This window comes from Ptychodera flava, chromosome 11, assembly GCF_041260155.1.
Source record: "Ptychodera flava strain L36383 chromosome 11, AS_Pfla_20210202, whole genome shotgun sequence".
Lineage (NCBI taxonomy): Eukaryota > Metazoa > Hemichordata > Enteropneusta > Ptychoderidae > Ptychodera > Ptychodera flava.
Genome location: NC_091938.1, coordinates 18,387,789 through 18,408,809, shown reverse-complemented (window position 1 = coordinate 18,408,809; position 21,021 = coordinate 18,387,789). Strand labels below are relative to the sequence as shown.

General features: G+C 38.9%; 1 protein-coding gene across 9 annotated transcripts in view; it reads right to left on the bottom strand.

Annotated features, from left to right (window-relative positions):
* Positions 1–8,546: 8,546 nt before the first annotated feature.
* Positions 8,547–21,021, bottom strand: part of LOC139143697 (acetylcholine receptor subunit alpha-like) — a 31,195-nt gene continuing 18,720 nt past the window's right edge. For 4 of the 9 annotated variants that reach the window (XR_011554662.1, XR_011554661.1, XR_011554660.1 and 1 more), the window contains exons 4-9: positions 20,683–20,727; positions 20,122–20,231; positions 19,600–19,802; positions 12,542–12,868; positions 10,192–11,897; positions 8,555–10,112 (exon numbers count right to left, since the gene is read on the bottom strand). Coding sequence is in view for 5 of the 9 variants with exons in the window: in XM_070714219.1 (XP_070570320.1) it covers positions 11,341–11,897; positions 12,542–12,868; positions 19,600–19,802; positions 20,122–20,231; positions 20,683–20,727 (1,242 nt within the window). In the remaining 4 variants the exon portion in view is untranslated. Of the gene's footprint in view, positions 11,898–12,541; positions 12,869–19,599; positions 19,803–20,121; positions 20,232–20,682; positions 20,728–21,021 lie in introns of all 9 variants that reach the window. The other 5 variants (XM_070714221.1, XM_070714220.1, XM_070714222.1 and 2 more) reach the window with 2 other exon arrangements.

Genomic DNA, 21,021 nt, shown 5'->3' with positions numbered 1-21,021 from the left:
GTGGTAACTCACGTATTGATTCAATTTTGCTGAGGTACACTATTCGTATCATCTCTCTACAGGGCCGTAAAGGCATTATAGTGTTCCAGAACTGCGGTTTTAGCACAGCCACTGGCCATGTGGACTTGTGGAAAACTGATTCATGTGCCGGCCGGTGTTACTTCGCTGAATGTAACGACATTCGTCTTTTCGAATGGTAAGCCGTCGTGTCAAAGACCAGGTGCAAAAGTAAAGAAAACCTTCTCCGATATTGATTGTGCAGCTGAACTCTATATACTACTAGTATCTTAATCGCTAGAACTTGCCATGTAAAATGAACATTTACCCAAGAATTAATACAAATTTTCAAGTGAGAAACAGATTGTCGATGTTTGCGTGAAAGTCACGAAAGAGAGAAATTGTTACAGAGTAACTTTTGACATTTTCATGTGATGGTTAGACTTTAATTTTACTTCATTAAATTCAATACTTGCATTTTTGTCTTTTTACTGTGACATATACTACTCCTGTTCCTTCTGACTTACTAGTGGAAATAAAAGCATCAAACTCTTTCCGATGTGTTTACGTCTACTTTTAATCTAACGGCACTGAACCGTGCGTTGAGAATCACCGAATCTTTGCGACCTTTCACGCCATGACTTGCTGATGTCATTGGCGGCTACACAAGAGTAACGTTGACTGCGTCACTTCCCATCAGGCCCATTGTTAGATCCAGGCTTTGTTATTTGCGTTACCAGGGCAAAAAAGTGACATCACATCATTCAGGTGGTTAAATAGTTGGCTTGACCCTGTGCATTGCCACTTCCCGATTTCTGTTACTTCCTTACCACTTCCTTATGCTTGCATGTAGGGACGGTGGTCTGTTCTGAGTAAGAATCAGGACGTAAATAACGTATTTCTGAGTCATCGACTATGGGAATATGGGAAAAACACAGATTAAGGATGACAACGTATGCTTTAGTCATTGACTACAGGACATACAATTGTGGATAATATGATATGAAAAACAAAAAACATATTTAGGATATTAAAATTTGATATAAATAGCGTGAGACTTAAAATTCTGGAGAATAAGGTGAAACTGATTTAGGATACTAAAATTTGGTATAAAGAGCATGTCTCATCAAGGAGCATAATTTGTGGTGAACACACCAACAATTCAGTCATATATTGTATTGGTGTTCTGAGACGATGTAGTGTTAGCGTTTGGATAAGGGAGAAACACATAAAGCTCGTTGACTAATCCATAAAACTTGGTTACAACGACCACCCAGTTAAAGCCTTTCAAAATATTTTTACCGGGGGAATACGAGTGTGTTGCCCAAGGGTCAAAGTTGAGGGCCGACAGATCAGTTTGCGGCGTTCACTATACAGCTATACACAATCTGCGAGTGAATAAGCATATCCACAGTCACCTGTGGTCTATTCAGCTTTGCGCCTATGCGCCCCATAGACGTGTGTACATATGCACTTCTCCTCAGGCATATATACACATGTGCATGGGGCGCATAGACGCAAAGCGGAATAGACCACAGGTGACTGTTATATCCTTCCATAATGATACAACATTAACTTCCTGGTGAAAGTTGAAGCCATTGACAATTTCAGCGAATCGCTCTCCATGACACAATAAGACTGAGAATATACCCGGAAAATGGTGAGTATTAGAACATGAGAACACCTTCGAACGCTGCCCGGATGTGTACATTGTCTGCAAAATACGCCTCCTAGAAAACCAACAAAATGACAATGACGATAACATATGGCAGCCAGTTTGCAGTAAAGGCAATTTTCATCTCAAAGTTATAAAACAACAAATGACAAAAGCACGTACAATGCTCATAATTGATGCCATCCTCATTGCAACAAAATAAAGCGTACTATATAGTATATATGAAACAATATCATATCATATCATATCATATCATATCATATCATATCATATCATATGAAACAATATCATATCATATCATATCATATCACATCTATATGATCATCGTCACAGAAGGAAGTCTACGAAAATCGATGTCCCGTCGGACCGTGGATATATTCCGCAAACTTTGTACTTAATTCAATATTCGATTATGTCACGTATTTATCGTTTACGCTAGAAATGTTTGGTGTAAAGGGTTGATACATGACTTTAGACAAACCACCGGAATTATCTCATTCTGTGTTTGTTTTACACTTAGAAAACACATGATCGATAAAATATGTTTAAATTTCTTGACTTAAGAAATTTTAAAATTCAAAAATTGAGCTTTTTATTTATTCGTGATATTTATTAGGTTCCTCCTAATTTTAGCTAAATCACATATTGTGAAACCAGGACAGAACATAAGCTGTTAGATTTCATTTTCCAGCTCGCATGATCGCGGACCATGCAACTATTCCTGTGCTTTTGCGTTGAATGACGTTTTCAGACCAGAATGAAACAGGGAAAACGCTGCGTAAATAATGATTTGCTAACAACTTGGGCGAGTCTTATTAGTAATGTATTTTCATCAAATGCGGTAGATGAATGGACGGAGAAACTGTAAAACTCTCTCCGGAAGAAAGCAGTCGAAAACTCAAGTATGTAGTCAAGAAATGTCATACCCCTCATATTTGGATTATGACATAAAACAGTAAAGTTTGCGGATCAAATTTTCAGATGACACTCCTGGCATTGAAGGTAATAGTGGTGATCAAATTGGCGGGAAGTCATGACTTAATATGCAATGTTGCCTGTCACATCAACTTCATTTTTTTTACTTCAAACACAGACGATAGGTGGCGCGGTAACAGACGATATGGGTTTTACTGGACCGAACCGAATGTGACATGCTATCCCCGTTCTTGGCAGGGGTGAAGACACGCCCTCACACGACTGACAGAGAGCAGGGATTTCAGTGAAATCAGTAACATCCACGTGGTTTCTAATGTAAATAAAAAAATCAAGCTTGCAGTTGACCGGCCGAACGTGCATCGGGCGTCATCAGATGTCGCGCCAATTTGGCAAGGATGCTTTTATTATCACATCTATATCCGCGTAAATGTTGTTCGTTATTGTTCCTCAGTTAATTAACACAACTGTTTTAATTGTTAATGTCATCTTAGATATTGTTGAATTTATTCAACTTCTTACAATATTTTGTTAAAGTTTATGAGGATAGGGTTATCTACGGTAACACTCCCTTCCTTCCTCTCATTGGTGGATCAGAAAGCATAATATCAACACTAACAGTAGTCTATGAGCACTAAATACTTATACCCATAACTTCATCAATAATAATCTTGTTGCATACAGAAGACAAATACATCAATAACATTAAAGAAATTACAAACGCAAAAAAGTAATACAATAATACCTATAGGTGCTATAAGAAATTCTGTTAAATTGACTTCAGCTACGCACGGGTTGAATTAAAATTTTACAGAGCTGAGGGGTAACATTCTCTGCTATGGCCGCCTTTGCACATTCTGGGTTCAAAGGTGTCCTCTACATTTAATTTAAGTTAGCACGAACTCTTCGTCATGAAAGTGAACGCGTTTCTATATTATATTTTCAGGAAATAATATTTGCATTTAACATTTCATTTTCTTGCATATGTTTACACTTTGAAACAGAAAATACTCAAGCAAGATTTCACAGTATGAATAGGCCACGTTTTGTGATGTCAGGACAAACTTAAGAAATGGCTAAAACGTGTTGACATTTCGTGAAGTCTCAGCGAACTGCTATCGATTGCATTAATGCAAACGCTTTCTTCGAAGCCAGATGGTGCTTGAAATGCTAAAATCAACAGTTTCAGTTTGTCAAAATATCACTCCGCAATTTTTAAAAAGTCTCCGTATTCTCGACGTATCCAGTGCCATCTCATCAATATTCAATTATTTCTTACAAGTAAATACATGTTTTGATGATATATGTGTCTGTTTCATCCTCATTTAATGGGACAGGGGGGTAGAAAATGGTCTAAATATATTACATTGTAGAGATACAATATAAACCTGTTAATGACCAGTCGCTTTCAGTGTACACCCTTTTGCAAGTTCTGTACAATGTTTTCCCAAGCAGCTCGACAATATCGCCCCATGTTGGTATTACTTATGCTCGGTATCGCTCCGACCGTTCGCTGTGCTGAACAACCCACAGAAGGCAAAATGGACCAGCAAAAACCTATCCCAGGGGATGAACCCGAAACCGACGACCTCGAAGATGAAGTTGGATCTACTGGTAAGGCACTCCGGCACATATTTCAATTTTCCATTATTTCAGATGTCATCAGTTCAGTTTGTTATTCTGCATGGATATTTTGTTGGTGTCTCCAAATCTTTCGTTATTACACTCACTAAAACGAATCTTTCTTAAAACAGTGAAGCCAATCGCTATGTTAGAACACATCTCAAATGGTGGCGGTGAGGGCACTTTACTGATATTCACTTCAGCAGTCTGTAGCATAGCAGAAAGAGGGACAGAAAAACTTCGATGTTACACTGCATGTATAAAATGAATGACAACTCTGGCGATAGGGACATGATGTAGAATTTCACGCGCTGCTAGATGTAGTGTGTATTATTATGGTATGTGTTATTTTCCAGTCAGAATTATTGTTTTCACTTTTTACATTTGCCTGCAGTACTATTCAACGCTGACAGAATTACGCGTCAAAACGCATTTTGCTTTCTAGGACACTGGCCTACCTTCGATGAGGTCTGGCAAAACTATTACCGGTGGATAGGAGCTCGTCTAGTTCGGAGATGTAACTTACACAACTGGTTGGCCAAGATAAAGAATGTTGATGGCGCCCGAGTAACCTGTGCTTTCATCGCTTCAGGTTTGTGTTAACTTATTGACAGTGATTTTGATACTCACTTTTATCTTTTCCGCCCTCACCATTCAGCGTTGCTCCCTTCAAAACGACAGTTGTTCATCTCGTTTGTTGTGCTTATCGACAATACTCATGGAACTGATAGACAGAGTTGTACCAGTATCTACAGGAGGTCGCGGCTCTGTAATCTGTTCACATAAAAAATGCAAGTACAAAAATATCGGGATCGGAAATCATTTTGACGGAACTTCTCGGCTTGTTAGCTTATACCACAGAATATTAGCAGCTTTTTAAACAAATAGGATCATGCAGGACATCGTGACTGTAAGCAAGTCTAGCATTCGCTCAGCGTTGCCCACTGTTGCATTTTTCACCATGATGAAAGTTCGAATTAATTTCCTTGTATTTAACAACTCAGTTTTCGATATTTAATATCAAACATGATATATTGTCTTCACACTCTGCGCTCACTGTAAGCTTAACGAACGCTTCTATTTCTGCAAAAATTGTACATGGTTTAAATTAGTCCCTTCATCAGTATTAGGCCAAGAAAAATAAAAAGTGTGTTTCTCATCCTAGACATATTGCAAAACTGATGCAGTGACGCGTTTTTTTCCTATTTTTTTTTTAATTCTTCAACACGAACGCGCAAAAAACATGAAAACAACATAGAAATGAACGCAGAGATAAACGCACAGCAGTGATGCTTTAGTATTTTTGTATAGCAACAGTTCTGTGGTTTGACTTTTAGTGCAGCAATGCAGTTTTGACAGCTTAATATAACAGCGACATGTGTGTACAGTTCTGGAATGTTAGTGTCAGTTATTTTGTTACAGTTCTGTTTTATACAGCACTGTGTTATGCACTACCATCGCGTATTTTTGCGTTTATTCTTTTCTCATTTTCTTTCCTCATGAGCAAAAAAAAAGGTTGAAGCGGGTCAGAATTGACGCGCGCGAGGATGAGAAACAAACTTTGTATTTTTATTGGTCTTACTACGGCAGTTTATGTCGCATCGATTGAGAAACATGTGTGGACACATTTCTCAGTATTTCCAGCACTTTCCCTCGAACAGGTCGGCGATTCAATGACCTCAGTACACGCCAGTTTCCTGGTTGGACCGGGGAGCTTAGTAGAAGTGGAGACAAGTATATATTGAGAGCATCCACCATGCGATGTTACCTGGAGCGCAGATTGGGACCTGCAGATATTGTGTCAACGAGAAAAGTCGATTACCGGGTGAGAAGTTTGCATAGTTAGAGCCACAGTCAGTTGACCAAAAAGAAATAAATTACTAGAACAAAATTCCAAAATAATAATTAACAGTAGTTCAGACACTGAGACCGAAAAAATATTGTCTCCCGATGGAAGAAAGAGAAGGGTTCGATATAGTGTACCTTGGCCGACAGGATTGGAATTACCGAACTTGTGCGAGACATTCCATCTCTGTCCATTTTGGTTTGGTCACAATTTGCCGCGTGCACACTAAGACCCAGACAAGCCGATCAAAGTTCTAGTACACCGATGCAATTCTACTCTATTTATAGAATTTATAGATGCACGCAGAATATTATCAATCTTTGCAATTCTACTCAATTTATGCAATTCTACTCCATTTATATGCATGCAGAACATTATCAATCGTTGTATCACTGTTTTTTTCTCTTTGTTCCCTGGCAGGGTTCAAGGGGCGTGATAGTGTTTGAAGGATGTGACTTCATGTCACCTGACAGTCACGTTGATCTGTGGAATGGTGGATATTGTGCCGGCTTCTGTGATTCTATCTATTTCGGCGGGTGTTCAAGTATAAGATTGTTTAAATTCTAACTTATGTGGTGCACTTTACTACAAAAGAATATTAGAATTACCAGTAGTGTGTAGTATGCCATCATAGCACTGAAACTCATTTCAAAATCCAGGAGGATAAGCGGACAAACAGTTGAAAAAAACTATCAGATATTTTAACGCAAACTAGAAACAAACGACACAAAAATAAAACCTATTTGCCTCTACTTGAAAATTTTATCTAAGAACACAAACACTCCTGTAGTTGTATGCTTTTAAACGGTACCGTTTCACATCTCCACGGCAGTAATTTTACAGCTATTGACGGTAGTAATAGTTGTAAAATTACTCCCTAGAGATGTATATGTATAGCAATGTAGGAGTCATGGCTTTGTTTTTGCGATAGACTATTCAATAGTGAAAATATGCATAAGTTTTTTTCCCGTCGGTGTCGTAATATCGTGATAGGTAACAGAGTAAACATGTATTTTACCTTACCATGGGTTCTGTACATAAACTTGATTCCCGACTTCTGGACAAACCTATTTCCTTGCTTTAGCCATTGTTGACTCATGCTATACAGCATTAGATTTGGAAGTGAAACTACTAATATAGAGATCAGTGAAATAAAACCCAATGACCTGTCATTTTCGTTTTCACCTGGCATATTGTTTTTTCTATTGATGTACAACTGTTACATTACTTTGGTTCTCCTTCAACATAATCTGATGGATACATATGTCATAATTTTCTCTGTGTGTTCAGTCAGATAGTGGACAAAATCTACGCACTCGTATTGCCTTTCTGTGATCGCTGCAATACAGACTGATGATCTTTTGGTTTTCTAAGACACTCTGAGCAATCATTAACGTTTAGTTCGGTCATATCCCAATTAAAGTAGATCGCACCTCGGGGACAGATATTCGGGCTTTCAAACTTTATCAATTCTATTCTGATCTACCACTTGTGGGGGTTCATTTTAAATCTCTTGGTGAAAGAAAATTTTTCACCTTCTTAGTTTTCCGAAAATTTTTATTTTTCTCCATAGAGTTAACACAGGTATGGCGGCCATTTTGACTTAAAATATCTGTAAATGTCAAGTAATTTGTCTCTCTAGTACCAAAATTTGCATGGTGACCCCTGATTTATATTCTTGATTTTGAAAGAGAATGATTGAATATACCTTGAGGAAAGTTTGAGCAAAAGTTTAAGTCTTTCACTTTTGAAACGAATACTCCTTTTCGTAAATACAATTTTTGGATGTAATCATGCCTATATATTTGTGTGTGAGTATACGATCTAACATTATATAGCTCTGGACGAATTCAGGAATTCCGCGGAAGTGTGTGCCACAGGGACACAACTTCCAGTGCTCCGAGATGTAAATTTCTAGGAACGGATGATCTTGGACAAAACCGTTTGTAAATTTTCAAAGCGATTTTACCAAGTCTAATCTCGGCTCAACTCCGAAACACAATTGGCTGTTTAAGTGAACTTTCAATTATTACGGGGGTGAACTGGAGGAAATACCCTTACCGGGTATCTAAAATGTGAGCTGCCCCTTTTCCAATTTGCAACACATGACCCTCCCCTGTTCCAAATTCTTATCAATTGTCAAATACATAAAGACGCACAGATTGTAACTTGTTGTGAACGGGGATTGGCTTTTTTGGACGAAATTTAATAATAATACCTACTAAACCTGCCCTTTGTGGCCTGCTAAATGTCACCGCTTTGGAATATCAAGATTTACATCGTAATGTTTTGTAAGAGAATGTGAGCGCTTCACATGCCCCTTGCTTTGATAGCACAGGGTAGATCCCAACAATCTCGTTGATGTAAACGAGATTTTTGGGATCAGTTCAGTCTGAGTGGCGATTTGCATTCTTCTCCTGAAGCAAATACTCGGCCGGACTGAATTGTAAACAAACGAAATCGACAATATTAATTTCTCTCTGATATTTTAATACCATGTCATGTTTACTCGATACTAATAGAACGGGATGAGGTACAAAACAATGAGTCGGAGTTTTAAAAGTTAAAGCTTCAAAACTTAAGTGAATAAATTAATGATTAATCAAAATCTCCATTGTATGTAGAAATCTTGAAAATATAAAATCTTTAAAAAAATGCAAATGTATACAAGTTACTAATTAAACTCAAGAAACTCTTACATATCAGTGACACCGTTTTCATGTTCACGTTATAGTTTCTGCTAAGGCATCTAAGCAGCCAATCTAGAGTAACTAGGTGTTTTTCATGTTAATCTACCCTTCTAAGATATTTTGTGCAAAATAAAGATAAATTGAGGTTCAAGTGGAAGCTGTTTGCAGTCCCCACCCCCTCCGCACGATCTGAAAATTCCCCTCCGATGCCCTACTCCCCCTCCTCATTACTCAATTTGAAATTGGCACAACTGTCACATGCTTATTACAAATCTCACCACTTTCGTCTTCCCACCTCATGACTTTGCCCTCCTCCAATGAGCCCACACTTATATACAAAACTAGAATCCTACTTTTGCCCTGTGAGATTTTCTTCTTGTTTGTCCTATGAGCAAACGAATAAAATTTCCCTGTCTGTTGCTAATCAAAGACATTCCCGTCCGCCGCCAGGAAACGGCTTGCAAAAATGTTGTCTTTAACAATTTTATCGGCGTATCCTTTTAAAGATTACTGCATCATTAATAACTAGAATTCGCGCTGTAATAGCTCAATTATGGCAGGTATAGAGTTCCTTTCACTGAGAAACATCATAAGGTTGGCGAATCTCAAACGGTATAAGAGAATCACGTGGTTGAGAAGTGCTAAAGTCTGTACTGGGGATGATATTGATCAATGTTGGCTTGACCTTTCCACCCCATTTTCATTCGTAGAGGCCTAACTTTGCTGCAGGAATAAAGGGACCAAACGAACATCAGGTGAAAAGAGGGTCAGTAGGCTACAGATCATTCCTGACTTTGCAAGGCCCATTGGCACTGACACTCCGAGTGTAACCTCTCTAGTCACTAACCCTCTACGGTAGATTTGTAAAATATCTGTCAATTTGTACAACCGTCAATTCTTGTAAATACATTTTAATAAATACAAATTTGTGCGTAAATAAAAATCGACGATCTCGACGTGTCATAAGTGATCATCTCGTACGTTGATTCGCCATAAGTTGATTATACTACTGCTCTTAAAATCTAATCTGACATACTTCATAATTCGTGAATTAAAATAATTATACATTTCAGAGTCTACGCGTTTTTTCCGTTTTAAAGATAGGAAAACCGAAGTTATTATTGTAATGGACGGGGAAAATGAAGGCGGTTCAGAGATATAGTGAAGTGAAAGAACTTGATTGTCGGGACGTATAGATGATGCTGGCCGGATTAATGGACGGATGGCAAGTGGATAGATGGAATGATGATGCATGAACGGTTGGATTCATGGATGGACGGATGGTTGAGTAGAATGGTTGAATATACAATGGATGATTAGATAGATAGATAGATGATAGATGGATAGTCTTTTTTAGATAGATGGATGGATGGATGGATGGATGGATGGATGGACGGACGGACGGACGGACGGACGGACGGACGGACAGACAGACAGACAGACAGACAGACAGACAGATAGATAGATAGATAGATAGATAGATAGATAGATAGATAGATAGATAGATAGATAGATAGATAGATAGATAGATAGATAGATAGATAGATAGGAATGTAGGTAGGTAGATTAGATAGGTAGATGGATGGATGGATAGATACATAGACAAACAGAGAGATACACAGATGAATAGTGGGCTGATACGGAAGCGTATATACGGATAGAAAAATGAAGACATGATTACTAAATCTTACAAGAAGCAAAACACGTAAACGTATCGTCTATGCAATTATTACAATAACAGAACGGGACATACTAAATAAATTTGAAATGCTCAAGGTAACCGGCCCCTGATGTGCCTGATTCAGAGGTTGTCGTTTGTCATTGTACATAAAAATGAATGAAGAAATGTTGCAAATGAGACAGCCACCAAGGTCTAAGGTCATGTCATAATTTACACCATGCAGGGGGGGGGGGGGGCACTCTCCGTTCCGGACGTACATCACCTTGATGATGATATTATGCCGATTGAAACTTAAGATGAGAAAGTGTGATTCACTTCGAGTGAAATCTCTCTTGCTTTCTTGACCTAACGCATTCAAGACTTTTCTTCAAACAGAGAACTTTGTGTATGTCATATAGGAGATATGTCGTGATAATAAGGTTCAAGTCATTTTCAACGTGCACATACTTGAAGAATGATGCCTTACGCTGCGGTCAAGCACTTTCAGGAACCCCGAAGAGCATGCGCGCGTTACGGCCTTGAGTTAACGGAACAAGCTGGCTAAAAGAAGCGATAGTTTGTATATGTGCGTCTTGTTCTCATTGTGACATTATTCACATCAGTAAAATCGTTTCAGCCCTCCATATTACATAGTATCCAGCGTTTTCAGTACACAGGTATAATGTGTTCCTGTCAGGTCACGATCTGGAGACCGTGACGTGGCGCTCTCGTTTCGAAAGATGAATAATTGAATGCGTAAAATTAACTGATTAACTAATTTTGATCCTTCGTATACAAAAGTTGAGACTTACAAATATAAATAATTTTGTAACCTGGTCATCTCAGTATTAAGAAAAAAATCAAAACACTTGTAAAATGTGTCAGTATTGCACAAGATTCAGTTACGTAGCGCCCCCTACGTTGACATTTGACCAGCAAACACAACGGCTGCGATTATACTGCCAAAGATGTAAACAACTAGGAAGATTTTATCAAGAACCATAGCCACAATTTTCCAGTCCCTCCTGGCAACCTCTTCTCTCTTCTTTGCTTCGTGAAACTTCGAGACTTTCCTGACTTCTTCAAGTATCTCAATTATTATTTCGCTCTCATCGCACGGGTTGCTCTTAATCTTCCTCGTGTGATGGTGGTGTGAGTTGATGTAGTGCCGGTCCGTGCTGTATTTTCGCACGAGGGGAATTAGCACGTCCCCGTTGCTCATGCGCGCGTGGAGGTACTTCGGAGTCCGTTTCAATTCCTCCAGGCGATGAGAGGAGATGTTCGACTGGAAAGGGGGCACCTTCGGTGGTGCTTTTCGCACGTTCAGGAGCGGCGCCAATTGATTCATGAAGAGGCGTCGAACCCAAGCAGGCATTCCGTCTTCCTCGGAGTTTCCGAAGTGAATGTTGACCACCAATACCGACGACACCAGGGACATCGACACAAGTATCATCACACCGACGAAATAGTAGCCTGAACAGAAAACGAGCAAATAAGACTTAATTAGCGCCCTCTAGAATCGAATTCAAACTTTTTGTGTTAAAACAATCGAAAGTATCATTCGTAAATTCGTTATGGTTATGTGGCAAGTTCCATGTACAAGTTAACTATACAAACAATCAAACATTGTTCACTATATTGGAATTGACAACTCAAATTATAACACCAACATCAATCACACATGTCAATATACTGAACTCAAAATTTATACATTGAAGTTGAGAAATAAAAGTAAGTATTACTAGAACACTGTTAAATCATTCATGCCAATATTTCGTAGAATTTCATATTTCACTAAGCAGACCGATAGAGTTTATGGTAAATCGAGTTAAAATTACCATATACTTGTAATCACATACCGTCTTGAATTGCAAATATATGTATGTGGCTTATTAATACGTGTTTTGAACTTGTGAGCGCATTATGCGTCGCGTAATTATTACAGAAAAGATATAGTGGCAAAGAGAAATTGATTTACGAGTATGGTCGTAGTACATACTTCGCTGTTTTACCATGGAATCAAAATTTAATCTAAACGCAAAAATGTTGGATTATTTCAAACAGCAGTTGGCGAGAGTAGACCTTATCTTGACTATGGGTATTTTCTTGTAACTCACCAACATATGGCAGATAACTCGACGGCGGCATGAAGTCGGCCAGCATAAGCTGGAACACAGTCAACGACAGCAGAATAGTAATGCTCAGACTGATCTTCTCGCCTGATTCAGGCGGCAAGTAGAACACGGTCACCGTAACCACGGTGAACAAGGCGTTCGGAAGCAGCAAGTTGAAGACGTAATACTGAGGGCGCCTTTTCAAAATGACGTGGTAGGTAACGTCGGTGTAGGGAATGCCCGGATGATCAGGGTAGTACTCGACGTGAGCGTCCAGACTCATCGACGTTAAATCCCATTGGCCGTCGCTCTCATATTCCGTGATGTCACCTGTGGGATGCAATTGATACGATAGAAACGTGACAATTTAAGAGCGAGGGCATACTGGATCCCCACCGTTGAAATGCTAAACTTTCAGAGACACTGAATCTCATGAAACCACTGTTTTCAGGATGTCAAAAGTTACATCGGGTTTCAAGTTCGGTGCCAAATTGCCGCTGAATCAGGTAGTAATTATCAGTACAATGGCTGATGTTCCATTTTTTTCATTTCGGACAGAAATAAGGTATAGAAAAGTATAATAGAAAATTATGTGAATGAGATTTTGCTATGATTCGTAAACCGCATCGTCCCGCATGTATAATCGACACGTTTTTTATCATATGCATTTGATAATGAAATAAAGAGCATGTGAAAAGCTTACGTAGGAACTAGAAAATTTATTCAAAGAATATAGGAAATTTCATTCATGACCGCCCTCCTATTGTGTTGCACTCATTGTTCAATTCATAGTATCAGAAACTTTAGTTTTGTCACGTGTCAACTTACATGTAAAAAGTTTGGAAACTTTTTTCGATACCATGCGTACGATGAACAACACATGTATCATTTTCATCAAAGAAAAACTTGTGGCAGAAAAAAATTAATATTGTAAACTTGAACGCCATTTTCGTACAACAAAACGAAACCTTGCAAAAGAATGAATAATTATATGCGTTTCGAAGATTAGCATATAATTACTATCTATTCGTTACATAAGAGAATTCCTTTGATTGACGCTTGTGTCACCAGGTGTTGAATGCGTATATATTGGTGTAAAGGTCTTTTGTCTTCAGTCTCGGTCGAAACTCCACGATGTCCACACAACAGTCAACACTGCAGAGATACTAAGGAGCTGACTTCAACGCCACCTGGCGTAGCATCATTACTTGCAATTATTGCCCCATCTCGACAGTTGAAGCTACCTCGCACAATTCAAGAGGACGACCAGTTAGAACAATTCAGAAACCATTCATTACGCTGCCAAGAAGGGTGTACTGACAGTTACGAAGTTCCTTAAACCATGCAACAGACAGCAGTTTGAGCACGAAGGGAGAGTATTTGATCACCTGGAAGTCTCTTTGTATGCAGTCTCCAAAGGGGCACACAAAAAAGCAAAGAAGTCCCTGAAGTAAGGTATTTGTCTCGTTACTTATCGCATGAAATTATCTAAATTAGCAGACGAGCGTATTCGGCTGGGGGACCGTCTACGAATAGATTTCTGGCGAATTAGCGTATGAAACCGATGTCGAGAAATGAATGCAACGCTCCGGAGGAGAGGAGAACAGAAAATTAAGAAGACGAAACTAAGTCCCATTCCAATAGGTTTTTCTCATGAGCAGCTTGTTTCAACAACGTCAGATTCTGTGACTGTCAAAAAGTTTCTTGTAACCTTTACCGGGCAACCTGCGACCATATTTCGTCCAGTACTTCAGCTTCCACCTTCTGATCGACTCACGGTTTCGTTGCGGACGGTGGTATTTGCAGAACAGATAGACTTTTCCAATCTCTTCTAAGCAGGCAACGACCAGTGCATCAAACTTTCTGCCCAATCAACTCGCTACTCATCCATCTAATCCTGTGTAGTATCAAAACTTAATTTTGTCTTTGACTCTCGTCATTGTCCTAGTAGACCTGAGTGAAGCAGTTTTTAGGCATGTCTGTAGTGGGCACTTTGCGTTGGTCATTGAAATTTTAAAAAGCCAAAATTGTCTGCCATATGTTAAAGGTATTTGTCATTTAGCTTCAGCTTGCCTTTCATTCATTCTCCCATGCCATCTCCATTCTCCTCCACCTATTTCTTGAAGTAATTGCTTTTCATGCAGGAAGCATATGTTTTGTGAACAGGGGTATTTTGCAATATTGCTTGAAAACCGTTGCATATCCCAGCATTCGTCTCCTCCTTTCTGTATGGGCTCTATTGCAGAGGGGAAGAAAAAAGGTAAGATTGGTTTAGCGGACCTCGGGGCATATCAATAAATATTCAGAAAAGAAAGATTTCCGTTGTGAAGATCACAGGACTAACTCAAATGTTGAGCGATAACTCTTCTTTGTTACATGTGATTGGGAGTTCCATTATAACCACGTTGACGTTTTTACAAGCTCTGTAACTTTATGAGATTTTTACTGTAAATATTTGAGGGAATTTCTTGGGATTTGCATTGTAAAATTGTGGGATTTGCTTGGGATTTGTTGTGTATGAATTTGTAGGATTTGCTTGGGTTTTTGATGAATAAGCTTAGTACAATTACTTTATATTTAATTTATTCAGTTTGCTTTACTGTCAGCATAGCTTGTTATTGTTTCTCCGAAGTTGTAAGCATTTGTCAAACATTACGTTTGCGTCCACTGTCATGTTGTATGCTTAAATCGTCTGTTGAGACAGTTTCTCCACAATCTGTGGCTTAGATGATGGTTTTTCTGACCATGAATCCTTGGTTTCCGCTAACGTTGGCGTCTGATTCAACGGAATGATTTACTCAAAGCAGGTTGGTTGGTGAATGTTTATTAAGTTTCATTATGTTACGCCAAGCATGGTTTTTTCTATTCCTCAAAGGAAAATCGGCATCATCAATTTCGTTTTCGCAGATCTTTTAACACTTGGTAGATGTTCGGTACGTGAACTTGCGAACAAATGTTGATTTTCTTTTTCATTGCCAGTTGCTCTGGGTATAGTCACCAGTTTTGTTTTGTTTTGCTTTGCTTTTTCTCTGTATTTTTTTTTTGCGTGGTCTCTATTTATAGGGTGTCAAGCAAAGTTCGACTTTTCGTAAATTATAAGCGCTGCCTTTTTTTAGGCTCCCTGCTCTCATTTCTGCATCACATTCTAGTACGTTGGTTTTTCGATAATCAGTTAAAATTGCTTCTCTGGAGCGTCACTGTTAATATTTTCGTTATTTACTGTCGTACTTTATTTTTCGCTTGCTTTCGGCGTGTGGGAATCCTGGCGCAGAAGCCGTAGATGCTTAATGTCAAAATTGCACGAACGAAAACAACTTGTCATGTCCTCCGTTCAAGCCTGTATTGTCAGCTATCCATCATCTTAATTTTCTCCGATAAGGCCATGTTGTTTGTTCTGGAATGTCCGTGTGCTATTTTAAGCGGTTTGCAGATTTTGTGAAAGGTCTCTTTGTGCTACCCTAAAGTGTCGTGTACATCACACAAAGAAGGGCACAGCCAGTGCCCGACGATTTTTACGAACCATCACCTTCCATTTTAGATTGTCTTACTTTCAATATGCTGGTGACAGTGTCATCCTTTCGGTCGCTCCATGGTTAGAGGCTAGTTTTCTACAATGGTAATTTGGCTTTACAGTTGTTGTAGAGTTGTAATTATCTTCCAGGCGACATCCTTCTAGTCTGTTTTTTGATTGCTGACTTTCATGTTTTCATGTTTGCCATTTGTGCAGTGCTGTTGGAATATAATTTGATATTGCATTTACATTAACGTTATCTAGACTCTTTCGAGAGTGAATGACTTTTCTGTCATGCCCATTTTCATGGCCTGTTTATGGTTTTCGCCAATTATGTCTTTCATTGAGACTATTCTGGAGTGAATGACTTTTCGTCGGTCATAACCGTTTCCAGGGCCTGTTAATTGCTTTCGCCGATTATGTCATCCATTGAGGCTATTCGAGAGTGAATGACTTTTCTGTCATGCCCATTTTCAGGGCTTGTTTATGGCTTTCGCCAATTATGTCTTTCATTGAGACTATTATGGAGTGAATGACTTTTCGTCGGTCATACCCATTTCCTGGGCCTGTCAATAATTGCTTTCGCCGATTATTTCAGATTTCAGATTTTATTTATTTCAATACAAGGCCTCGGCCCATCGTACATTTCAATTGAAAGTAATATGAGAAAGAGACTGTCAATATTACTTTCGCCGATTATGTCATCCATTGAGGCTTTTCGTGAGTGAATGACTTTTCGGTCATGTTCTTTATTCAGGGCTTGTTAATATCATATGTTATTATGGCTTTCGCCAGCGATCTCCTCCATTGAGGCAATTCATGACTTAATGATGCGAGGCAGCATACCTTGGTGACTGAGATTTCGGGATATTAGCTTGCAAACCTGGTGTGGTTTATTTGCAAAAATAGTTTTGTTCTTGCATGTAGCCTATTGGCATCACATTCGTGACTTTTGTTGATGGATCTTCTAGTTTGCCGTTTTTTGCGTTATTATTTTTTTCCAGATGGAGCAATGAAGAACAGAGTTCGATGGCCCAGCCTTATGTAATCTACATAAACCCTTCCAGATGTGATGTCAGTATGGAAAGCAGGTTCACAGTATCAAAGTACAGAAATGGAGGGCTCCACTGGATAAATTGGTATTCAACGAGCATGACTATGGATGCTGTATTCCCTGCCGAACCGATCTTCCACATTGCAGTCCATCGCCAAGACTGGCAGTATCATTGAAAATGGTGGTCTATAACGACATCAGAGGGTTCCATACTTTATCCGGAACAGTCTATTGTACGGTACATCGTTTGGTTCATCCTCTTCAATCTACATTTGAGGGCTGCAGACGCATCTTGGCCAAGCCGACGTTTCTAAAAGACGCTTTCCAGGGCAGAGAGCAGCTGATAACAGTGTGAGAGACAGGTGCTTAGCCATATACGGCGGATGGATATCCACTAGCTCTAAGGACAGTTGCATGATATCGTCGACTTGCTCAACATGGAATTAATGAGAGTAAATGTCAGAATACAATAATTAATTTTTCTGCAGTTTATAGAAATGTCGAAAATTGTCTAGGTATGAGTCGTTGTCAGCCAATAGCTGCAAGATTAACAGATTTTCGGCGGTTCACATTTGTTTATAAATATTAATTTGTAGTTTTGCCATAAGTCCAGCAGTGCAACTAACTCTGTGCAATTCTGTTTATTTGAACCAGTTGTTTTTCACTTCGTTTCTGTATTTTTTTTTTCAATCAGTTTTTGTTTGTTTCGATAATAAGAAATCCCGAACCATTGGCACATCTAGCATGCATCGGGTTCAGGTTTCCAGAGGTTTTTTCCTATTTTCCATGTAGGTTTTTTATCTCTGGTTTTTCCTGAGCGGCTATGTGCATTTAGGCTTTTTCATACTTCCTGTTTTGAGTATGTTGCTTTGTATTTTACTCTCAGTATTTTTTTCAACCTGTTTACAAGTCTTTCGCTGTTACAGTCTCCTAGTCTTCTGCCTTGTACAATCCTATTTATTTAGTCATATTTTTTATTCATTGAGTCCAGATAGACGATTAGTTGTTCATCGATGGAGATATTTCGTACCCGTGCAATGCAGCATAACTACTAGCCTAGCTTTTTCACTCTCGTGGGGTGTGACGACCACCGCATACCGCATATTATCGCTTTTGTGTATCATTTATTTATCAATTCTCGAAGTTCAGTATAGATTGAATAATTATATGCGTTTCGAAGATTAGCATATAATTACTATCTATTCGTTACATAAGAGAATTCCTTTGATTGACGCTTGTGTCACCAGGTGTTGAATGCGTATATATTGGTGTAAAGGTCTTTTGTCTTCAGTCTCGGTCGAAACTCCACGATGTCCACACAAGTATTTTTTATGTGTATATTCTCTAAATCTTGTAAATGCAGTTTTACAGATCCTGTTTAGTCTGTTGCCTTTAGACAATGCGTTGTAAGGGGGGAATTGTGTAAATAAAAGTGGTGAGTCTTTAGAGGGTACACAGTACGCTCGTGGGGTGTGATGACCACCGCATACCGCATATTATCGCTTTTGTGTATCATTTATTTATCAATTCTCGAAGTTCAGTATAGATTCGCTAAAGACAGCATTTTTTCACTCATTTCATTAAACGCGCGGAAGCCCATTTGCAGGATGCGATGACTACGCCATCTAACAATGGAGTACTGGGGATGTAGGTGGCATGCGCGCCTCGAAAGTGAAATACTTAAGCATTCGGTCAAACTTTCCTTGAGGAACCTTTCAACCATCAATCGCGATTAAAAATCAGGGGTCACGATGCAAAGCTTGGTACATGTATTAGAGAAACAATTTCCATGTACCTAACATTACCTAAATTCAAAATGGCTGCCATTGCTGTGTTAACTCCACGAGAAAAAAGTTTTCATTTTTTGACAAACTAATGTGGTGAAAATTGTTCCTATTTTAATAGCTTTAGTAAAGTAAGTCCCCTTAAGCGGGGAACAAAAAAGTATTCAAAAAACTTGAGAGTCCGACTATCTATCCCCGAGGCGCATACTACCTTAAAGTGATTTTGCTCATGGAAACAACATTATGCTTGAGTCTCGAACAATTTATATGTATGTTCATAATTTGTTGTCAAGCAACACAGAGGGCGCTATAATGTGACCTCAAGTCACACGTACTTTGTGTTCTTTGCTTGGAGCGTTTGTTGTTATTTACACTGGCGTTTTGGAGACATGTTAGTGTTATAGAGTGATTATTGGAAGGAGTTGTACTAGGAACATAGGCTGTTTATATTGATGTTTAATGTAAGAGTTCATTAAAATGTTGTTTCCACTCACAGTGTTGCGTGGCGTAAGTCTACAAAAAACACTTTACACTCCTCTGAAAGTCGTTCATGAAGCCTAACCACTGGACGATGATTATTCAAAAAAAATGACAACTAAATAAAAGGCAAACATTATGTTATTGCACAATAACAATGAAACCGTGCCAATCGTGTTGTTGTTTCTTTTTTACTTTTTGTAACCCGTCCATAATTTGAAATTTGTATACTTACTGAAACCATACATGTAGACTTCTGTTCCATCGTGTTGCCATGGCCCGAATTTCATGGTACAATTTTGAACATCGAAGGGGAAATACGTCACGTCAACGGCGCATGAACTTTTGAATATGACTGGCGTCGCCCACAGAACTGCTCCGTCATAGTATAAAATTGAAACTTGCTTGATAAGGAAATTCTTATACTCGTCATCAGCACTGTAAAATGTAAGAAATTCATCACCTTTATTAGTAACTTCTTTATCTGTAATATAGTGCAAGGCTCTCTCTCTCTCTCTCTCTCTCTCTCTCTCTCTCTCTCTCTCTCTCTCTCTCTCTCTCTCTCTCTCTCTCTCTCTCTCTCTCTCTCTCTCTCTCTCTCTCTCTCTCTCTCTCTCTCTCTCTCTCTCTCTCTCTCTCTCCATAATGGCGGTGTGTTGATTCGCGGAAACACAAGTACTGAAAAACCAATACGACATGCGTTATTGTTTGTTATTGTTTGATTAAACAAAAGAACACGGCTATGGAAATCACTTACTTGTTGTAAAGAACAACATCTGGTAACCACACATCGTGAGACGGCACTTTAAAATTTTCAATGCCGCCGTAGTCTTCAGGGTTCCAAGAGATGAACTCATCGTGCCATTCCTTCATAAAGAAAAAAATCAGCAGACACAATATAAATGTACCTTACAAGTATATAAAACATCAGCCCATTCACATTTTGTATTCCAGTAGAGAAGAATATAGAGGTTTTATCACAGTAATTGTACAGAGTGTACATTGTATCATATGGCAATTGAACGCCTGTTTTGGTGTCATTGCATGCATGCCTTCTTTAGAATGCAACTTTACTGTCCAAGGTGAGTGACTCAAATTCTCAAGTAAGTCAGAGACATATACACGCAGTTGCTCTTTCGGTCATTGCTTTTTGGGCGTGTAGAGTTTCAGCCACCCATACCTACACTCCATTAGTATATATGTATGTGTATGAAGTAAGAGTCAGGTAAAACAAAGACGAATATGATTTAAAGTTTAGACTGCCATACAGTCTGAGTTTCTGACAAGTAATTACTTGAGATGTCTATGTGAAACTCACCAGCGTCACCCACATGTTACTCTTCAATGCTTGGTTACGCTCATCCTAGTGACCAAGAAAAGGTTAACACTGTAACATTCGTAGAAAAACGTGATTTCTTGTGCGCGCGCGCACACACACAACTATTTGATCGGTTGGTATCTGTTTTAGACTAGCTGGAACTGAAGATCCCCTGCCACGGCTCGTGGCAGGGCTGTATCCACTTATGTAAGAGTTGTACCTCGACTAGAAGCAACTGTCTACATCCTAACCATGTAGTAGAGTACCTCCATCAGTCCTGACCAACTAGTATAATTTATAACACAACTTATGTCATAAATGCGGACGAACATGTATTCA